We start from the raw sequence: 16,494 nt of genomic DNA, 5'->3' as shown, positions 1-16,494 counted from the left end.
TCCATCCATCCATCCATCCATCCATCCATCCATCCATCCTTATCTTTTATGCATAGATGTGATCTAAATAAATAAACAGTCTCTTACTTGCAGTACATGTGCCCCTGTCCAGGAGAAATCCAAAGGACAGCAAAAACAATCCAAGCAGCATCATCTCTCTTAATCTAGACTTGCAACCTACAAATTATTAGGAGAGTAGTAGTAGTTTAAGGAGCATGCATAGAAGAGATGCATCAACTTTATAACACAAAAGCAAAAAACAAAGCAATCAAAGCAATAAAAAAGCTTAAAAACTAACCTGAAAAGAGTCCAGGATTTGACAGCACGTCAGCTTCGAACTGACCCTGACAGTAGCCAGCGCTCGACTGTGATTCACTGTGAACTGGCGTTTTTCAGATTGCAGTGAAACAAGAGATAGCCAACCAAGACTTTGTGGGTGGAGAATGTGGAGTAATTATTTTAAGGGGGTGGAGACAAGCAGCATAATGTTCAAACATATAGCTTCCAGTGTGAATTAAAATGTGATTCATTCTAATGATGACTAAACAGATTATGCAAATAAACATAATCTGATTCACAGGAGGTTGCATTATAGTTAAGCTGAGCCCCCATAAGTTGCATGATACTTAAATTGCATGCTGGGCATTTGAAGCAAGATTTCTCTCATCGTAAAAGTAATTGTAGAAAGAGCGAAAGCTAGGGCATATTTGACTGGTTATTGGAGATGCTGATGTTACATATGCACAAAACACAAAACACTCAGTGGGGAAAGAGTCAAAATATGACTTTTTGCAGTGTTACACTCTCTGGTGAAATGAGACCATGTCGATCAAAGGGTTGCAGTACACAGAAAGAAGATAAAATAAGGTTTTCTCTCAGAGAACATAAACAAGGCTTTATTGGACAGTGTTCACTGCCCTTGGAGAGACATCTGAAGCTCTGTGAAGTGTCAAATTGCTAAGAAAGCCTTTGAAATAGTGCAAATGAAACAGTGCTAAAGGTAATATGGAGTGAGAGACTGTTTTTTCCTTGCAGCTCTAAAACCAGTGTTTGACCTGTTCCCCCTCTTCAGGTTTGTATTTCTGATTGACTGCATGTTTCTTACAGTATGGTTGAATTATTAATGGAAAACCAAGAAGTTAAAGTTTTATTTACACCCAAATGAATCTGAATTCTGAAAATGTACACAGTCTTAAAACATTTATTAAAATATGAACTAAGAGGCTTCCTAGCAGCCGAACTGCAATTATTTTTTTCAGTTTTGCAGTAGGAACTGGTTACTTAATAAATACACATGATGTTAAAAATAAATAAATAAATAAAGGAATGATGCTAAACTGTCTATATGAATTTGTTCTTCTATTGAATCAGTATGTATGTGTGTTTTCAGTGGGTGTCTTGTAGCTTCAAAATGTAGAACAGACCTAAAGAAGTGAGTAAGCCAGTGATTATATAATCAATCTATCTCATCTTTCATCTTATGCAGAAAGAGTAATAAATTAAAGTAATAAAGTAAATAAATCATTGCTGATTTAAGCAGGACTGAAATATGATTGAACTACCTTTTCCTAAAAACCTGTCCCACTAAACCATCTACAGGTCACTCTTCTGTTGCAGGGCTAATGTTGTAACATTGTAGAATGTGGCACAGTGGAATCATTATGAGGATCTTCTGCCAGCTATTGGCTTAGGACTATTCTTCTTCTTTTGCATGTTTTTATTTATTTATTTGATGTGTGGACTTTAGCCACATCCACGTGGGAGGTTCCCCTCTTGTCTAGCTGCCAGCTATTTGAAGTTGAATACTGTTAGTGTGGGTTTGGAGCCCTTTTCGATGAGGACAGAAAGGGGGAAACTCTGGTGTGGAGAGGCAGGAAACAAAGGTGCTGGAGATCACATGAGGAGCTGGTTGAATTAGTTGTATGGGAAAAAGCATACCTTTAATGCAAATGGTTTTACCCTGGACTGGCCGGTTCTTTTTTAGTGGAAGGAAGATCCATTTTTAAGGGAATATGTGGAGTTTTTAAGAAAAAACTGGACTGGGAACTGATGCTAGCAACTTATGTATTATGAGAGTCAAAGGAGGAAAAGCCTACTGCACAATTAGTAGGTGACCAACCTGATGGAAGCACTAAGACCAAGAGATTGAAAGTGGCATTCCCAGGACTTGATGTAGAAACTCACTCCCACCAACACAAAGCTTTTTTAAGTGGAAGGTGGGTGGAAACTCTTTTAGGAAGCTACAAAATTAACATATGATTGACTGCTTATTTCGTTGAGTGACCATCTTTTCCTGTCTATGACCAAGCTGAAAACTCAGACCATGTTCTTAGGCCATGGACTGTGGACCGGAATTGTAAAAAAAATGTATTGCTTATTTCCTGTGAGTGTGGTGGTTTTCTCCAGAGTGCTATTAGGATTTGTTTCCTTCTTATACCGAGACAACTTTTCCCCATTTTACATAGACTAATACATAGACAACTATTCAAGCCTACAGTTTGATAAGAATCACAAATAAAACTAGCCCGATGCATGCTTTTAAGTTGTGGGAGGAAGCCAAAGTACATGGGAAAGAAAAAACCCCCCACTCAGACACACTGAAAACATACAAGCTGCCTAGACTGGATTCAAATCCAGGACCAGAAGATCAAAATTTTAGCTGTAATCATGCTTATAGAATTGGGTTTTGTCCACTCAGCTGATGGCAGCATCAATAATTTGTATGAATAAAATCAAATGTGGCATCAGAAGGAGGATGTAAGGTCAGAAAGTTTAGGGAAAGTGCCCAATCTAAGAGTGGGGTGTGAGGATTTGATGTTTAAGGGTATTTACTGAAATGAATAAAATGGGCTAGCTGCGGGATGCTGGTAGTGAAGAGGTCCAACAAAGTAAACCAACCAAAAATTGAGATGGCATGAGGAACACCAGCAAAGAAAATGAGCAATTGGTAAAAACTGGGAAACCGATTGGGGGCACACAAAGAATTAAGAAGATGATGGCAGGGGAAACTGATGAGGATGGCAAAAAAGATCAAAAACAAAGACAGGAAGCAAATGAAGAAAAAAAATCTCACTATAGCAACTGTGATAACCAACAGAAAACAGGAAGTGGCTATAACAGAAGCACACAAATGCGCTTTAAAGGCTTTATGTTCCCCCGGAGGACACACCCATGCATACTTGATCAAGTCTCCTCTGTCCTTTCAACATGACCTTCTAGGTCAGGTCAGGTCAGAGTAGACCAGGAGGTACACATTAGAGAAATGAAAGAAGCCCATAGAGACATGCAGAAAGGGTCAGTGGGAAATAAAATGTAAAAATAAAATAAAAATAACCCATGCAAGAGGCTTTGTGTTTTCTTTCGTGCGGATATGGTCTTGAAACTACACATGTGACAAACACAAATCTATTCAGAGCTGCCAAACGTCAGTCTACATCTGCAGTGGGTGGAGCTCGCTCGGTTGTCATGAAGACGGTCCGTTGGGTTGCCGTTGTGTGCACAAAAAGTATCGGCGTGGCTTTAAATTAATTTAATGAAATTTCCTTCTTTTAGCCAGTGATGGAGTAGTATTATTTTTATTTTTTTTATTTCCCAAAGAAAGTCGGAATTTTAAATTCACAGCAGCAAGAGAATCGCTCCAAACGGGTCTAAATGAAGCAGTAACAGCTGCCAGTGACTGTCAACAAATCCACTACACCCACTGCGAAGGACTGTGGAGAAGTTTCCTCCTTATTTAACCTTTTTTTTTTCATCCGCACACATCTCTGACGTGAACGTAAGTCCCATATGGTCTAGCGGTTAGGATTCCTGGTTTTCACCCAGGCGGCCCGGGTTCGACTCCCGGTATGGGAACTCCTTTTCACAGTGTTCATGCTCACGCGGTTAAAAGATCTCTACCAATGAGAAAGGCGATGGAAAAAGTTTCTCCTCGTAAACACTAAGTGTGTTGTGTTTTCTGCTCCTTTCTGTTGTTATAGAATATAATGTTGAGGCATTTTCCTGCTGTTGTTGCTGGATGTTGGAGTTTTTGGCATACTGTTGTTGGACCCCACTTTACCTACACAAGTGCTTTAATTCAATACTTAATTCCAATTCCATAGAGGTGATTCTGTTCATCTGGATATCCTTACATGGATGACTGAGCGTGCCTCAAGCCAAGTCTTCATGACATAGATTCAACAAGGTCCTGCAAACGTTCCTCAAAAGGTTTGGTCCAGATTGACATGACAACAGCAGAAGTTATCATTTCAGTATGGTTGCCAGCTGTACCGCCACGATGTGACTCTCCCATCACTTCCACCTCATCCTCCTAAAGGTGCTCTGTTGGCTCGAGGCTTGGTGACTGTGGGGGTGATTGGAGTTTGGCGAACTCATTGTCATGTTTAAGAAATCAGTAAGCAACAATATTCAGGTAGCCTTAGGCATTTAAAGGAAGAAAGCACTGTTGTGCACACAAACAAGCATAAACACCCATACCGTCAGGATAAAAGAGTAATCACAAATGAAAATAATAAATAGATAGGTAAAAGTCCTGATGGTAGCAGCAATGTGTTTTCTTCACTGATCGTTTCTGCTACGAGCTCCACAAACTAACCCGCATGTTCCCCTTTGAAAATGTGGTGAAACGGGTACTGCGCTGGTCTGGAGGAGATGGGAGACAAGGCCAGAAGGCGCGCAATAAATTTCCGGTTGTTTTCCTCACCGCTTCTTTCGATGATGAGCTCTAGAACGAGTCCGATGAGTCCGCTTTAGCCCATCGACCAATCAGAAGTCGGTGCGCGTTGAATGCGAGGTGCAGCGGCGCCCTGTGATTGGCTGAGGTGGTTTTTTTCTAAAGGGGCGTATTTTTCAAGCCATCTTGACTGAATATTTAGCCTCATCCAAGGTACATTAATTTGATATCTTCAGGATTTCGGTGTCCCTAGTTTGATGACCACTATCGTTTGAAAGGTTAAAACCACACCAATGAAACCGGGTCGAGTTTGTGTGTTTAAGCGCAGTCACGGCGGAGAACGGGAGTGCTGAAGATGACGCTGTCGCTCCTGAAATTACCGGCTAGCTAAGCTAACGGCTAGCATGTCTGCCTTGATTGTAGTCTGTCAGTAGCTGACATTTAGCTTGGTGCAGTTTTTCTGTCGGGCACTCGCACTGCAGAGGACGACTGAACAAGGTAAACAACTCTGGTGTGTTTTTTAAAGGGCACTTTCAGGACTGATAGGAAAATCAGCCTTTCTGTCACACGGCATCCGTGTGTCCTGTCCGACCGAGAAACGTTATCACATCGGCAAAGAGACGGTCTTTTTTTTTTTTTGCAGGGGTCTGGACTACAAAGCAATACCCGAAAACGTTGCACGTTTGCACTCTCGTGATCTAAAGCATACATGCAATGTAATATGCATTCGGACTCGGTGCATACAGTGCACCTGCTCTCTGGCTGCTGTTTGCATGTATAATTGGGCTGCTAATCAACTTGCAATACAGTCGTTGTCTCTGCTGTTGTGCGCCTAAAATGGCTGACAGATGTTAGATACTCGGGTTGGTATTTAGCGCGCTTCAACCTAACTAGGCACAGCAACAAGGGGGTAGAAAAAAAACATGGTGCTAGCGTTTTATTGGTGGGCGAGACTTGTGCTCGCGTTACGGACTCCCCTTTTGACCAATGGTGAGAGAGGCGAGATGCAAGCAGTGCAAGTTACTGTAGTTGTGTTTGTGCAACATGAGTGCTTACTGTGTTATTACAGAGCACAGCACCCGGGCTGACCCCCTTTTACCCTGTAATTATTTACACAGGAATAAAAAAGAAAACACCAATAAACAGAATAAAGCAAGCTTTTAGGGCAGAATTATTTTAAAAAAAAACACGTTAATGGATACATAAAACCTATATATTCTCATTATGTCTTTATAACGTGTTTTAGGGGCTTTATTTTTCTTACTCTGGAAATGTGGTGATAAAATATATATGTAATGTGTGAATGCTGGGTGTGACATAAACAAAACCACATTAAGAGCCACAGGCATACAAAAACTACTTTACCTGGCAGAGCAGATTATTGAGTGTTGCTTTATATTGGTCGGTAAACTTTGCAAATTATTCCCGAATATCGGAAAAGTGCAATAATAATGAAAATAATAGAAAAATAAATGGGCCCCTGTCAAATTGGATTCATTGTTAGTGCACAATTGGTACAGTGCAACATCAAGTCAAATCACTTTACTGCCATTTGAACCATATACAGGTAATGCTGTACATAAATTGGTGCACCATAAATTACCTTCCACATGACCAAAATTGCAGCCAAAAATTATATGTAACGTTTTGCTTGTCTTGTAGAAATAAAATTAAACAGACAGTTTTAATGTGAAATGCTTTCATTGTTAATCCAAACAATGTGATCCCAGTGACTAAATAAGACAGAGATAGAGCATTAAAAGAATATGTATTTTGGGTAGGGGGCTTTTTAGTCTTTATTTGGTAGGATAGTAGAAAGAAGACAACAAAAACTGAACCCAGGCCTCCACATTAGCCATATGCCAAAGGGGTCGCCTGCTTAACCCAGTGAGCTTAATTAGGACCAAAGATGATTTGAAATCTGTAATGGCAGAAGTGGCAGTCAACCAGTTGTTTTATTGTCTGACGTACATGCACAACTGAGGTTCATGATAGTTTCAGTTGTATCGCAGCAGGCGTTTCTACTTGCTTTTTGTACAATCTACTGTACAATATAAAGCGCCTTGAGGCGACTGTTGTTGTGATTTGGCGCTATATAAATAAAATTGAATTGAATTGAATTTTGCAGCAAAGCGTTCGGATCGTGTCTGCACTCTGGATGAATCCTTAAGGGAAGCTGTGTTGTTTTGAATTTTTGCAAATGTGTAGTAGAAAAAATGGCTATTTTGCCTTGTTAGGGTATCAAAATAGCTGCCTAAATGAGTTACCAAGGTGGCTACTGAGTGGCGAAAGTTGCTTGTAGAAGAAATTTGGTGATATGTTGTTTTTTGTTTTCACTAATCTTAATATAGGCACTCTGTTTTTCTCCCCTAAGCTTTTATATCTTCCATGCTCTCCAATGTGAATATACAGCAGCTACAGTAAATCTTTGCATATAATTTCACAAGGTACCAAATAGTGTTGACGCTGCAATTTCAATCGTTGCATTAAACATTTTTCTTCTCTATTTCTAAGGGCGCTAGTGCAAAGTCCCATGCAGAAGACGAGGAGGTGGGAATGCGAGGCAGTTGTTAGCAGACTCAGCATGGGTAGGGGTCGAGGCAGAGGGAGAGGAAGGGGCAGGGGTACATCTGGCCAGTTGCGGCCCCCCTCCCCTTACAGACTGCAGCTCTCTCCATCCAGGGAGACTTTGACATACGCTCAGGCTCAGAAAATAGTGGAAGTGGACCTAGATGGAAGACTCCATCGGATTAACATCACAGATCCTCTGCCAGTTATCACAGAGGACGAGATGATGGCCCAGGACATTGCAGAGTGCAACAGTAACAAGGAGAACAGTGAGCAGACACAGAGTAAAACCAGGACGTGGAGGAAACCCGCAAACGGCAAAAACAGGAGGAGTGGTAAAAACACATCAAACCAGAACCAGCGCTCCAGCTCTAATCAGCACACAGGATCGGCTTTTTCCTTTCAGCAGCCGGCCCTCCAAACACCTCTGCCTGAGCCGACCTTCCGCGTGCTGAGTTCGGTTTCGCCCACAGAGGCGCCTCCTCTCCCGGCAGCCTACTATCGTTACATAGAAAAATCTGGGGAGGAGCAGGACAGCGTGGCAGAGTATGACATGGACGAGGAGGACCTCGCCTGGCTGGAGATGGTGAACCAGAAGAGGGTGTCCGATGGCCATGCATCCGTATCTCCGGACACTTTTGAGCTGCTCATCGACCGCCTGGAGAGGGAGTCCATCTTGGAGTCCCGCAGCCAGGCTCTGTCCCAGAATGCTGTCGACGAGGATGCATTCTGCTGCGTCTGCTTGGATGACGAATGTCTGAACAGTAACGTCATCCTGTTCTGTGACATCTGTAACCTGGCCGTCCACCAGGAGTGTTACGGTGTGCCCTACGTCCCCGAGGGCCAGTGGCTGTGCCGCTGCTGCCTGCAGTCCCCCTCCCGCCCTGTAGACTGTGTTCTCTGTCCCAACCGAGGAGGTGCCTTCAAACAGACAAGTGATGGGCGTTGGGCCCATGTTGTCTGTGCCATATGGATCCCAGAAGTTTGCTTTGCCAACACGGTGTTCCTTGAGCCCGTGGAGGGGGTCAGTAACATCCCTCCCGCTCGCTGGAAGCTCACCTGCTACCTGTGTAAGCAGAAAGGCAGAGGAGCCTCCATTCAGTGCCACAAAGCCAACTGTTACAGGGCTTTTCACGTCACCTGCGCCCAGAAGGCTGGCTTGTTCATGAAGATAGACCCAGTTCGGGAGACAGGTGTTAACGGCACCACCTTCTCCGTGAAGAAGACCGCTTTCTGTGAGCATCACTCTCCCGTTGGGTCTCGGCGAGACGGGTCTGGAGATGAGTCGGTGGAAGGGAGGCTCGTGGGGGGCAGGGGTAATCGGGGTCAGCGGTCTTATACTCAGAGTCCCCCCTCATCACCAAACAAGAAAGCTACCAAAGGACAAAAGAAGAAGAATTCAAAAGGGTCTGGTGGGTCACGTCGCTCCAATATTCCTGTGCTGCTGGTGCCTCAGATCCCGTCGCACAGGTGTGTCATTTGCATACTGTACAAATTTCCATAGTTTACCATCTGCTGTCTGATTTTAATCTATGTCACTGAGAGATTTTTACAGATAGCCTTATCATAATGTCACTATCCATGTTAATACTAGTATTTTAATCTATAAACTCTCACGTTGTGTCTCAACAGGCTGAACAAGATCTGCACAGGAGCTGAAGTCCAGAGAAAGAACCAGTTCATGCAGCGGCTTCATAACTACTGGTTGCTGAAACGACAGTCGCGAAATGGGATGCCTTTAATACGGCGGCTTCATTCCCACCTACAGGCCCACAGGACTGCAGAGCAGGTGAGGAGAGACGTCATCAAATGTACCTATAACACAACAGTGACTGTTCAGTAATAACTGCACTGCAGTGGTGTGTAAATGACTGAGCACAAATGAAAATAAACAGTCTACATTTTTAGCATTCACACATGTGACTGCAAACGCAGCACCTGTGGTTTTGCCATCGCTGACCCATGTGACTGTAGTCAGATCTGTCACTTCTGTAAAGCTGGTGTCTGTACTGATAGCAGCAGAAACAATATGAATGCAGCTGAGTGTTTAAATTATATAAATGACAAAATAAAATGAAATATTTCTATTCTGCTGTCTGTGGAGGATGTAACTGGTGTCTGAGGCCTTCAGAGAGTCTGTTCAGATCAGAATCAGCCAAGTCACGGGAATAAAATCACTTCACACCTTATTCTCCGTCCTCACACACTGAAATCCAACATAAGCCCAGACATCACACTTTGCAGTGGCTGATTTTGAATATGGCAAGCTTCCACAAAATCCTTCACAGTTCTGCTGCTGCTGCTGGGTAATGTGTCGAGATGGCCTGTAAAATGTTGTGAAAATGTGTCGTTAGTTATTATCAGAGATGGCAAAGATGTCCTACGCAATACACAGCTGATAAGAGATGTGTTCACAGTTGCTAAGTTGGTAAATATACTTTATTTCAACTCACGTTCTTTTGGTTTCTTTTAAACTTTTATAACAACTTTGGATGTGCAGCTTGTGTAGATCCTAGGGCTGCACAATTAATCGTTAGAAAATCGCGATCTCGATTCATACTTATTTGCGATCTCATTTCCAAATGACAACGATTTTAAAAAAAAAGAAAAATGACAACGACGACTGTACCGCATTTTGATCCGGGACATAATCTGCATGAAAACAAGCGCTCACTCTTCCTGCTCAACAAATGACAAGGGCGGAGCCTTATACCACGTGATACAGAAGCTGTGCCGTGTGATGCTAAAATTAGCAGGGAAAAAACAACGGAGAGCACGTCAGGGATGACGAGAAAGTGACTGGAGAAAATCCGTCCCGGTCAACCACCCAAACATCAATAACAGGAACCTTATACAGCGCTTCCCTATACACGTCGAACTCCCGCAGGCATAAAGAAATTACGGAGGCTATCACTTATCACCTGACCAAAGATATGGCTCCCATCAACACTGTGCAAAACGAGGGATTTAGGAAAATGATCAACACCCTAGACAAACGCTACACAGTGCCGTCCCGCAACTATTTTTCTATTGTTGCACTACCTGCTCTATACACACAGCGTCGAACAACGGAGACGGAATTTCAAGCAGTACAACAACAAAACGTGAGACATTTGTTGTTTTTATGTTTATTTATTGTTTTTATGTTCAGTCTCAACTGTTACGAAGTTGATGTGCAGTTAATAAGTGCAATAAATATTTATACTGGAAAAGAAAATCGTGAGAGAATCGTGATCTCAATTCTAAGCCAAAAAATCGTGATTCTCATTTTATGCAAAATCGTGCAGCCCTAGTAGATCCCCAAAACTTGATGCTGTTCATCTGGACAGAGAGAACTAAAGAGAGACAAAAAGAATAATTATGGTGTTTTTTTTAAAGCTTTTTCTATCATTTTCAGAGGGAGCCTGATGAAAAGCTGAGTGCCGCGCGAGAGGAGCTGCGATACTGGCAAAAGTTGAGGCAAGACCTGGAAAGAGCGCGACTTTTGGTGGAGCTCATCCGCAAGAGGGAGCGGCTAAAGAGAGAGCAGGTGTGTTTAAAAGGAAGTCTGAGACAAGTTTATAGACCAAACATTAAATGTTTTCATTTAAGAAATCACCAGCTGATGAGGAGAAATTAACATAACAGTTCAAGGGAGCATGAATTTCTGTTCCCCGCAGCATTTGTCATTCTTTTGCACCCCGCAGAGTGACCTTGTATTCTCCCCTGTGTGATTATGTCACCACACACAGATGAAAATTCAGCAGGCTGCTCTTGAGCTGAAGTTGACTCCTGCGCTGGTGCTTCTGAGATCCACCCTGGAGCAACTACAAGAGAAGGACACAGCCAAAATCTTCTCTCAGCCCGTCAATCTGTCAGAGGTCGGTGCAGTTAGACAGCAGCCTGTTCTGAATGCACTCTTCACTCAGCAGCATGGCTACTTTGACTGTACTGTGACTCTGCTGACATTCCTTTTTTCTGTGATTCGCTGAGGTCCCAGATTACCTGGAGTTTATTACCCAACCCATGGACTTCTCCACTATGCGCACCAAACTGGAGGGACATGCCTACTGTTCCATCACTGACCTAGAAGAGGACTTCGACCTCATGATCTCGAACTGCCTCAAGTACAACTCCAAGGACACCATGTTCCACAGAGCAGCCTTACAACTGCGGGAGGTGGGAGGTGCCGTTCTCCGCCACGCCCACAGGCAGTCTCAGAGCATCGGCCTGGACCCCAGTACAGGCATGCACCTGCCAGAGGCTCCAAACAAACATGGCTTCTACAACTGTACATGGGATGATGGTGAGTTGAGCACGGGACATAGATCACATCTTTTCTTGGATGTAACCCTCAGGCTTCATTTGTTCATCTGGCTTTTTTTTTCTTTCCTCCTTCTTGTTTTTGTGGTTGTAATCTCTGTAGTTGACTCTCTGTTGGACCCAGAGAACAGACTGCACTTAACCACAGAGGAGCAACTAAAGGCCTTACTGGATAAACTGGATGTGGTCGCATCCATGCGTACCAGCGGCGGCCGCACCAAGCGCATTAGGCTGCTGCGCCGAGAGATCAACACTCTGAGGCAGAAGATGAACCAGCAGCAAAGTGCTCAGTCTGTGAATGGCATTGAGAAGGTGGATGAAGGAAAGGAAGAAGAGGGAGAGGAGGAGGAGGAAGACGAGGCGGAGAAGAAGAAGGAAAAGAAAAGGGAGAAGACAAATGTGGAGAATGGACTATTGACAGCAGTGTCAAATCCTAAAGCAGGTAATTAAGCCAGTAATTGTGCAGTTTATACATAATTACTATTACTTATTATTGTTTTTTTAATAAAATTCATAGAGTCTAATTTCTGGCTTTTTTTCAGTTTTAATTTAGCAAAGTTAAATTCTCACACTGGAAAATCTGCATCCAGTGAAGATTTTAGGTGATGAATTACTTGTAAGATGAAAAAAAAAATTCTCTTTTACCCAGATGACTCTCCACCTGTGCTAGAGCTTACCTGCCCAGTATCATCACCGCTGCCAGGCGATGCTCCCCTGGAGCCCCCTGTCCTGGGCATTGTAACGGGAGGACGAAGGTCACCCGGACGTTCCTACAGACGTCAGAGGTCCTCCCGGAGTGGAAGCAAAAGCCAAGGCGAAGATGAGGCTGAAGTCGGAGAAACGCCTTCTTCGGAACCAGATGCTGTTCATGAGGTCACGCCACTGGGCACGCCTCCAACACTGTCTCTGGTCGGAGTCGGTCGTCGCACGTCAGTTTTGTTTAAGAAAGCAAAAAATGGCGCGCGAATGGTGAAGAACAAGTCCCTTCCACAACAGAACGGTAAAACCTCTGAGGCTAAAAGCAACGGGTTGGATAGCACCGCCACCAGCCCGAATTCACCCAGTGTGAACAACATCACCACATTACCTCCTACCCCAAACGCCTCCCCAGCACCTCCTTCTCCCTCCTCACACCGCCTGAGGTCTAGAGGCCACAGCTCAGAAAGTGAGGCAGACAAACTCCCTCCTCCGCCCACAGAAGGAGGTAAGGACCGGATGGATCACTGCATTACAGATATTTGATTATCTAAAGAAAACAGGGGGAAGAAAGTCTGTATTTGTCACCATGTGGTTTGTGGTGTTGCTAGGCCTGACAAATGGAAAGCACAGCTCTGCAGAACACGATGAAGACGACTCCAACCTAAGGTGAGTATGAGTAGGACAGGAAAAACTAGTGCTGAACTGAAGCATGCATGTTTTTTTCCATAAATTTGACTTGAATTTAAAAAGGTCCTTCTTGTTTTGGTTTCCACTCCTCTCTGCAGTGTCTCCCCTCCCAAACGCAGTCGGGGTAAACCTGCTTTGGCTAAAGTTCCTAGCAGCGAGAACGGAGACATCTCTGGATCTGGTGTGTATCACGAGAAGACAAAACACAGTGAAATGGCTCTGTTTTCTGTTTAGATTAGTCATTTATGAGCCTACACACATAAAAAAAATACACATTTCATTTTATTCTCAGTTTGGGCTCAGGATCTGTCATGAATACAAATTAATTGCATGTATTGGGATATCCTGTTCACAGGAAAGTCTACACTTCTGTCTTTAGATAGCGAGACTAAACTTGCACCACTGGACCTAGTCTGGGCCAAATGCAGGGGATATCCGTCGTATCCGGCAATGGTGAGGATACATTCAATCTTACACTCCATGGTCTAAATCAGGGATGTCAAACTCATTTTACATCGCGAGCTGCATACAATGCACTTTGATATTTAATGGGCCGGACCAAAAAAAACTCCTCTTTCCATCAACCTAAACAAGTTTCATTACTCATTATAAAAATGGTTGTAGATGGTGTTTACTTATTACTAAATTAAACTCTTATGTGGTGATTTTCCACTCTCCCATTTACACAAGCACTTTCTTCTATGCTGTAGTGCTTTCTGTCTAACAATCACCCACATGGCACGAAGGAGTAACCTCCTAAACTGCAGCCACCCCACATTACTTGGGTGTAGTATGATTGGAGTTTTTGTCGGGCAGTCTCCTGCCCCCTGGCCTTATGTTTGACAGCCTTGGTCTAGATAAACTTTGTTCCTGTGTTGCTAAATGTGCTGTATATGACATAATCTGCTGTTACAGATTGTTGATCCTGACATGCCCCAGGAAGGACTTCTCCACAATGGCATACCCATTCCCGTGCCTCCTCTGGAGGTGCTCAAACTTGGTGAATGGAGGCAAATGGAGGAAGACCAGAAGCTCTTCTTAGTGCTCTTTTTTGACACCAAAAGAACTTGGTGAGATTCACACAGTCAGGGATAAACTCATGTTGAATTTTAGTGTTAGTCTTTGTCACCTAAATTTAAAACGTAAAATGAAAAAAAAAAATGTCCCTCTTCATTTTCAGGCAATGGCTTCCTCGTAACAAACTACTGCCGCTGGGAATGGACGACACTGTAGACAAGCTGCGGTTAATGGAAGGCAAAAAACCCAGCGTTCGCAAGTCTGTGCACACTGCTTATGACCGAGCTATGGTACATTTAAACCACGTGAGAGGAAATCTTAACTTCACACCCTCCAATTTTATATAAAATTTAAAAAATACAATTTATATAAAATTTAATTTTAAAGATTTTATCATCTTAAATAAGCTGCCTGGTTGTGTGTACAAAGCTTCTTCAATGCTCTTAAAAAATTTGGGAAAGTAAAACAAACGCTTCCCAATAGGTGTAGTATTTGAAGGTTATCTGCATAAAAAGTTTTTTTAAAACTGATTTTTGAAATGAGGAGGGGAAAAAGTGCTTTTTTGTAGATTTACTTGTTCATTTATTTGTGTACGGTTTTTTTAAATTGTTTTCCACAACCACTGTTGCTACATGTTCATATAAAGATTTTATTTTAGGCCAAAGTGAGTCGAGACTTTCGTGAGAAAAGTGTAATTATTTAATCGTGAATGGGATTTTCTTGATTGAAAATATATTTAGATTGTATTTGCCATTGAAACGTCACTGTGTATACTGAAGTGTGAAAGTCCCACTTAACATTCACGTCATATCTGGACTTGGACAGCTATGGACACGGGTTTGTCTCCAAGAGTTCTCTATAATAACAATAATAATATCATTTGCATGTTGTTGTTTGCATGTTGCAGGTGATGTATAAGCTGCTCCTTCAGATCCTCTGTTTGTTCAGTTACTATGAGTTTTGTTCCATTAATATTCAGAGAGATAGACTGGTGCAGTGTTGCTGAAGCTGTCGGTTTATCAGTGGACCTTCTTTTCCCGCCCTCTTCTACAGCCACAAGCTGCAGGTGGTGAGATCAAGATTGTGGATACAAGTGGTGGTAAAGAGCTTCCTCCGAGGGGTTTTTGGATCTCTCTTAGCAACAAGGAGAGAAGCTCCTTTATTCCAGAGGAGGTCGGAGTAGCTTCTTCATATTGAAAGGAGCCAGTTGAGGTGGTTCGGGCATCTGTCATGACGCCTCCTGGATGCCTCTTTTGTGAAATGTTTAGGCCACTTCCAACTGGAAGGAGGACCTGGACACACGAGAGAGATTAAGAATGTCTCAGGGTCTCCTTCAGAACAGCTGGGAGTGGGAGGTTGGGGGGATCTCTGCTTAGACTCGTTTCTCTGACCAAGATAAGCAGCAATGCATGGGAGGATAATATTCATGGTGTTACATCAAAGCCGTTACTGCAGGCATTCACATTGAAACTATATCAGAAGGGGTGCAAATAACTTTTTCTTTTTTTTTTGGTAACATTTGACTCCAGGACTTTGTTTTTCATGTGCTCATGTTTATTCAGCAGTTCTGGGAATTACTTGGTGCATGCACGATAACCATGCATCATTTGTTCTCTGACTGATATTGCTGAGCATCTGGCTACACCTGAATGCTGCAGGTAGTTGGAAGTCTCAGTGAGCTCTCTCACTGTATCCTGTAATCTTCCAGTCATTCTTGGATATATATTTAGATTTTTTCCTCCTCCTTCCAGAAAAGGGTCACTTCAGAGTCACGTCACCTGAGTTGAATTAAAAATATATATAAAGGGAATTTATCTGTTATAACAGCGTTTTATATTTGAGCACAAAATTAAAAGTTTTTTGAAATAGATTTTTAAAAAAAAAAACTTTTTCAGGGATGAGGCTTAGGCTTTGGAAACGAGCACTAAAAATATTTTTTTATTTTACTATATTTTGAAAAACAAATTGAATTGAGCATTAAAGGAACAAGTGATTCCATTTGCTCCGAGGTCCCAAACTCTCAGTCCAGCTATGACGTGTCGTTGGTGAGACTTTAGAGTGTTTACTTAATTTTTCCATATTGTGAAACTGTACGGTGATATGAGAATGTCGGCGTACCCGGTGCAGCTACCTGGTTAGTTAGATGTGAAGTCACTACAGAGGTGAGATGGTTTGTGGGGGAGGGAGGGGCAAAAAGAAAAAAGTCTACTGCGATCCTCACTCGAGAATTTGCACTTGAATGCAAATGTGGCTGAGGAAACTTGAAAAGCACAAACGGTTACTTTTAAGGATTGGATTGGTGACTCCTGGAGCCATATGTGTGGCAAAACCTTGTGTGTGTGCGTGCGTGCGTGAGAGTGTGTGTGTGTGTGTGTGTGTGTACAGCTTATACATACATGTATACAACCTCAGTGTAGTAAAAGTGCATGTGTATAGTTTTGTAAATATGTAAATGTATGTTTATATCGGCTTACATGAAGTAATTTAAGGAATGCAAAAATCGAGTTTAGATTTTAATTTATAATTTGTGGCAGTTGAGAGTGTTATTT

The 16,494-nt window shown here is 42.7% G+C and overlaps 2 protein-coding genes and 1 non-coding gene across 7 annotated transcripts in view; 2 read left to right on the top strand and 1 right to left on the bottom strand.

Moving 5' to 3' along the window:
• Positions 1-382, bottom strand: part of grik6 (glutamate receptor, ionotropic, kainate 6) — a 5,555-nt gene extending 5,173 nt beyond the window's left edge. Inside the window, exons 1-2 of the mRNA XM_005724596.1 lie at positions 299-382; positions 88-177 (exon numbers count right to left, since the gene is read on the bottom strand). Of these exons, the coding sequence (XP_005724653.1) occupies positions 88-154 (67 nt within the window). The 5' untranslated portion in view covers positions 155-177; positions 299-382. The remainder of the gene's footprint in view (positions 1-87; positions 178-298) is intronic.
• A 3,079-nt stretch (positions 383-3,461) lies between these two features.
• On the top strand, positions 3,462-14,505 carry brpf3a (bromodomain and PHD finger containing, 3a). Of its 5 annotated transcripts, none has more exons than XM_013908647.1 (13): positions 3,462-3,775; positions 7,187-8,710; positions 8,873-9,029; positions 10,638-10,769; positions 10,972-11,100; positions 11,213-11,525; positions 11,646-11,984; positions 12,192-12,746; positions 12,850-12,907; positions 13,027-13,109; positions 13,284-13,381; positions 13,844-13,998; positions 14,109-14,505. In XM_013908647.1, the coding sequence occupies exons 2-13, from the start codon at positions 7,206-7,208 to the stop codon at positions 14,290-14,292; spliced, it is 3,708 nt and encodes a 1,235-aa protein (XP_013764101.1). In that variant the 5' UTR covers positions 3,462-3,775; positions 7,187-7,205; the 3' UTR covers positions 14,293-14,505. The 5 variants fall into 5 exon arrangements, with proteins under 5 accessions (XP_013764101.1, XP_013764102.1, XP_005724648.1 ...); XM_013908648.1 differs by lacking the exon at positions 3,462-3,775 and adding an exon at positions 4,843-4,885; XM_005724591.2 differs by lacking the exon at positions 3,462-3,775 and adding an exon at positions 4,850-5,170 and having other exon boundaries at positions 12,213-12,746.
• On the top strand, positions 3,781-3,852 carry trnae-uuc (transfer RNA glutamic acid (anticodon UUC)). Its single transcript has one exon. It is a non-coding gene; the product is annotated as a tRNA-Glu (tRNA).
• Positions 14,506-16,494: the final 1,989 nt, after the last annotated feature.

This window comes from Pundamilia nyererei, unplaced genomic scaffold (genome assembly GCF_000239375.1).
Source record: "Pundamilia nyererei isolate P.nyererei 1_Seehausen unplaced genomic scaffold, PunNye1.0 scaffold00012, whole genome shotgun sequence".
Lineage (NCBI taxonomy): Eukaryota > Metazoa > Chordata > Actinopteri > Cichliformes > Cichlidae > Pundamilia > Pundamilia nyererei.
This window is presented reverse-complemented; position numbering and strand designations above follow the sequence as displayed.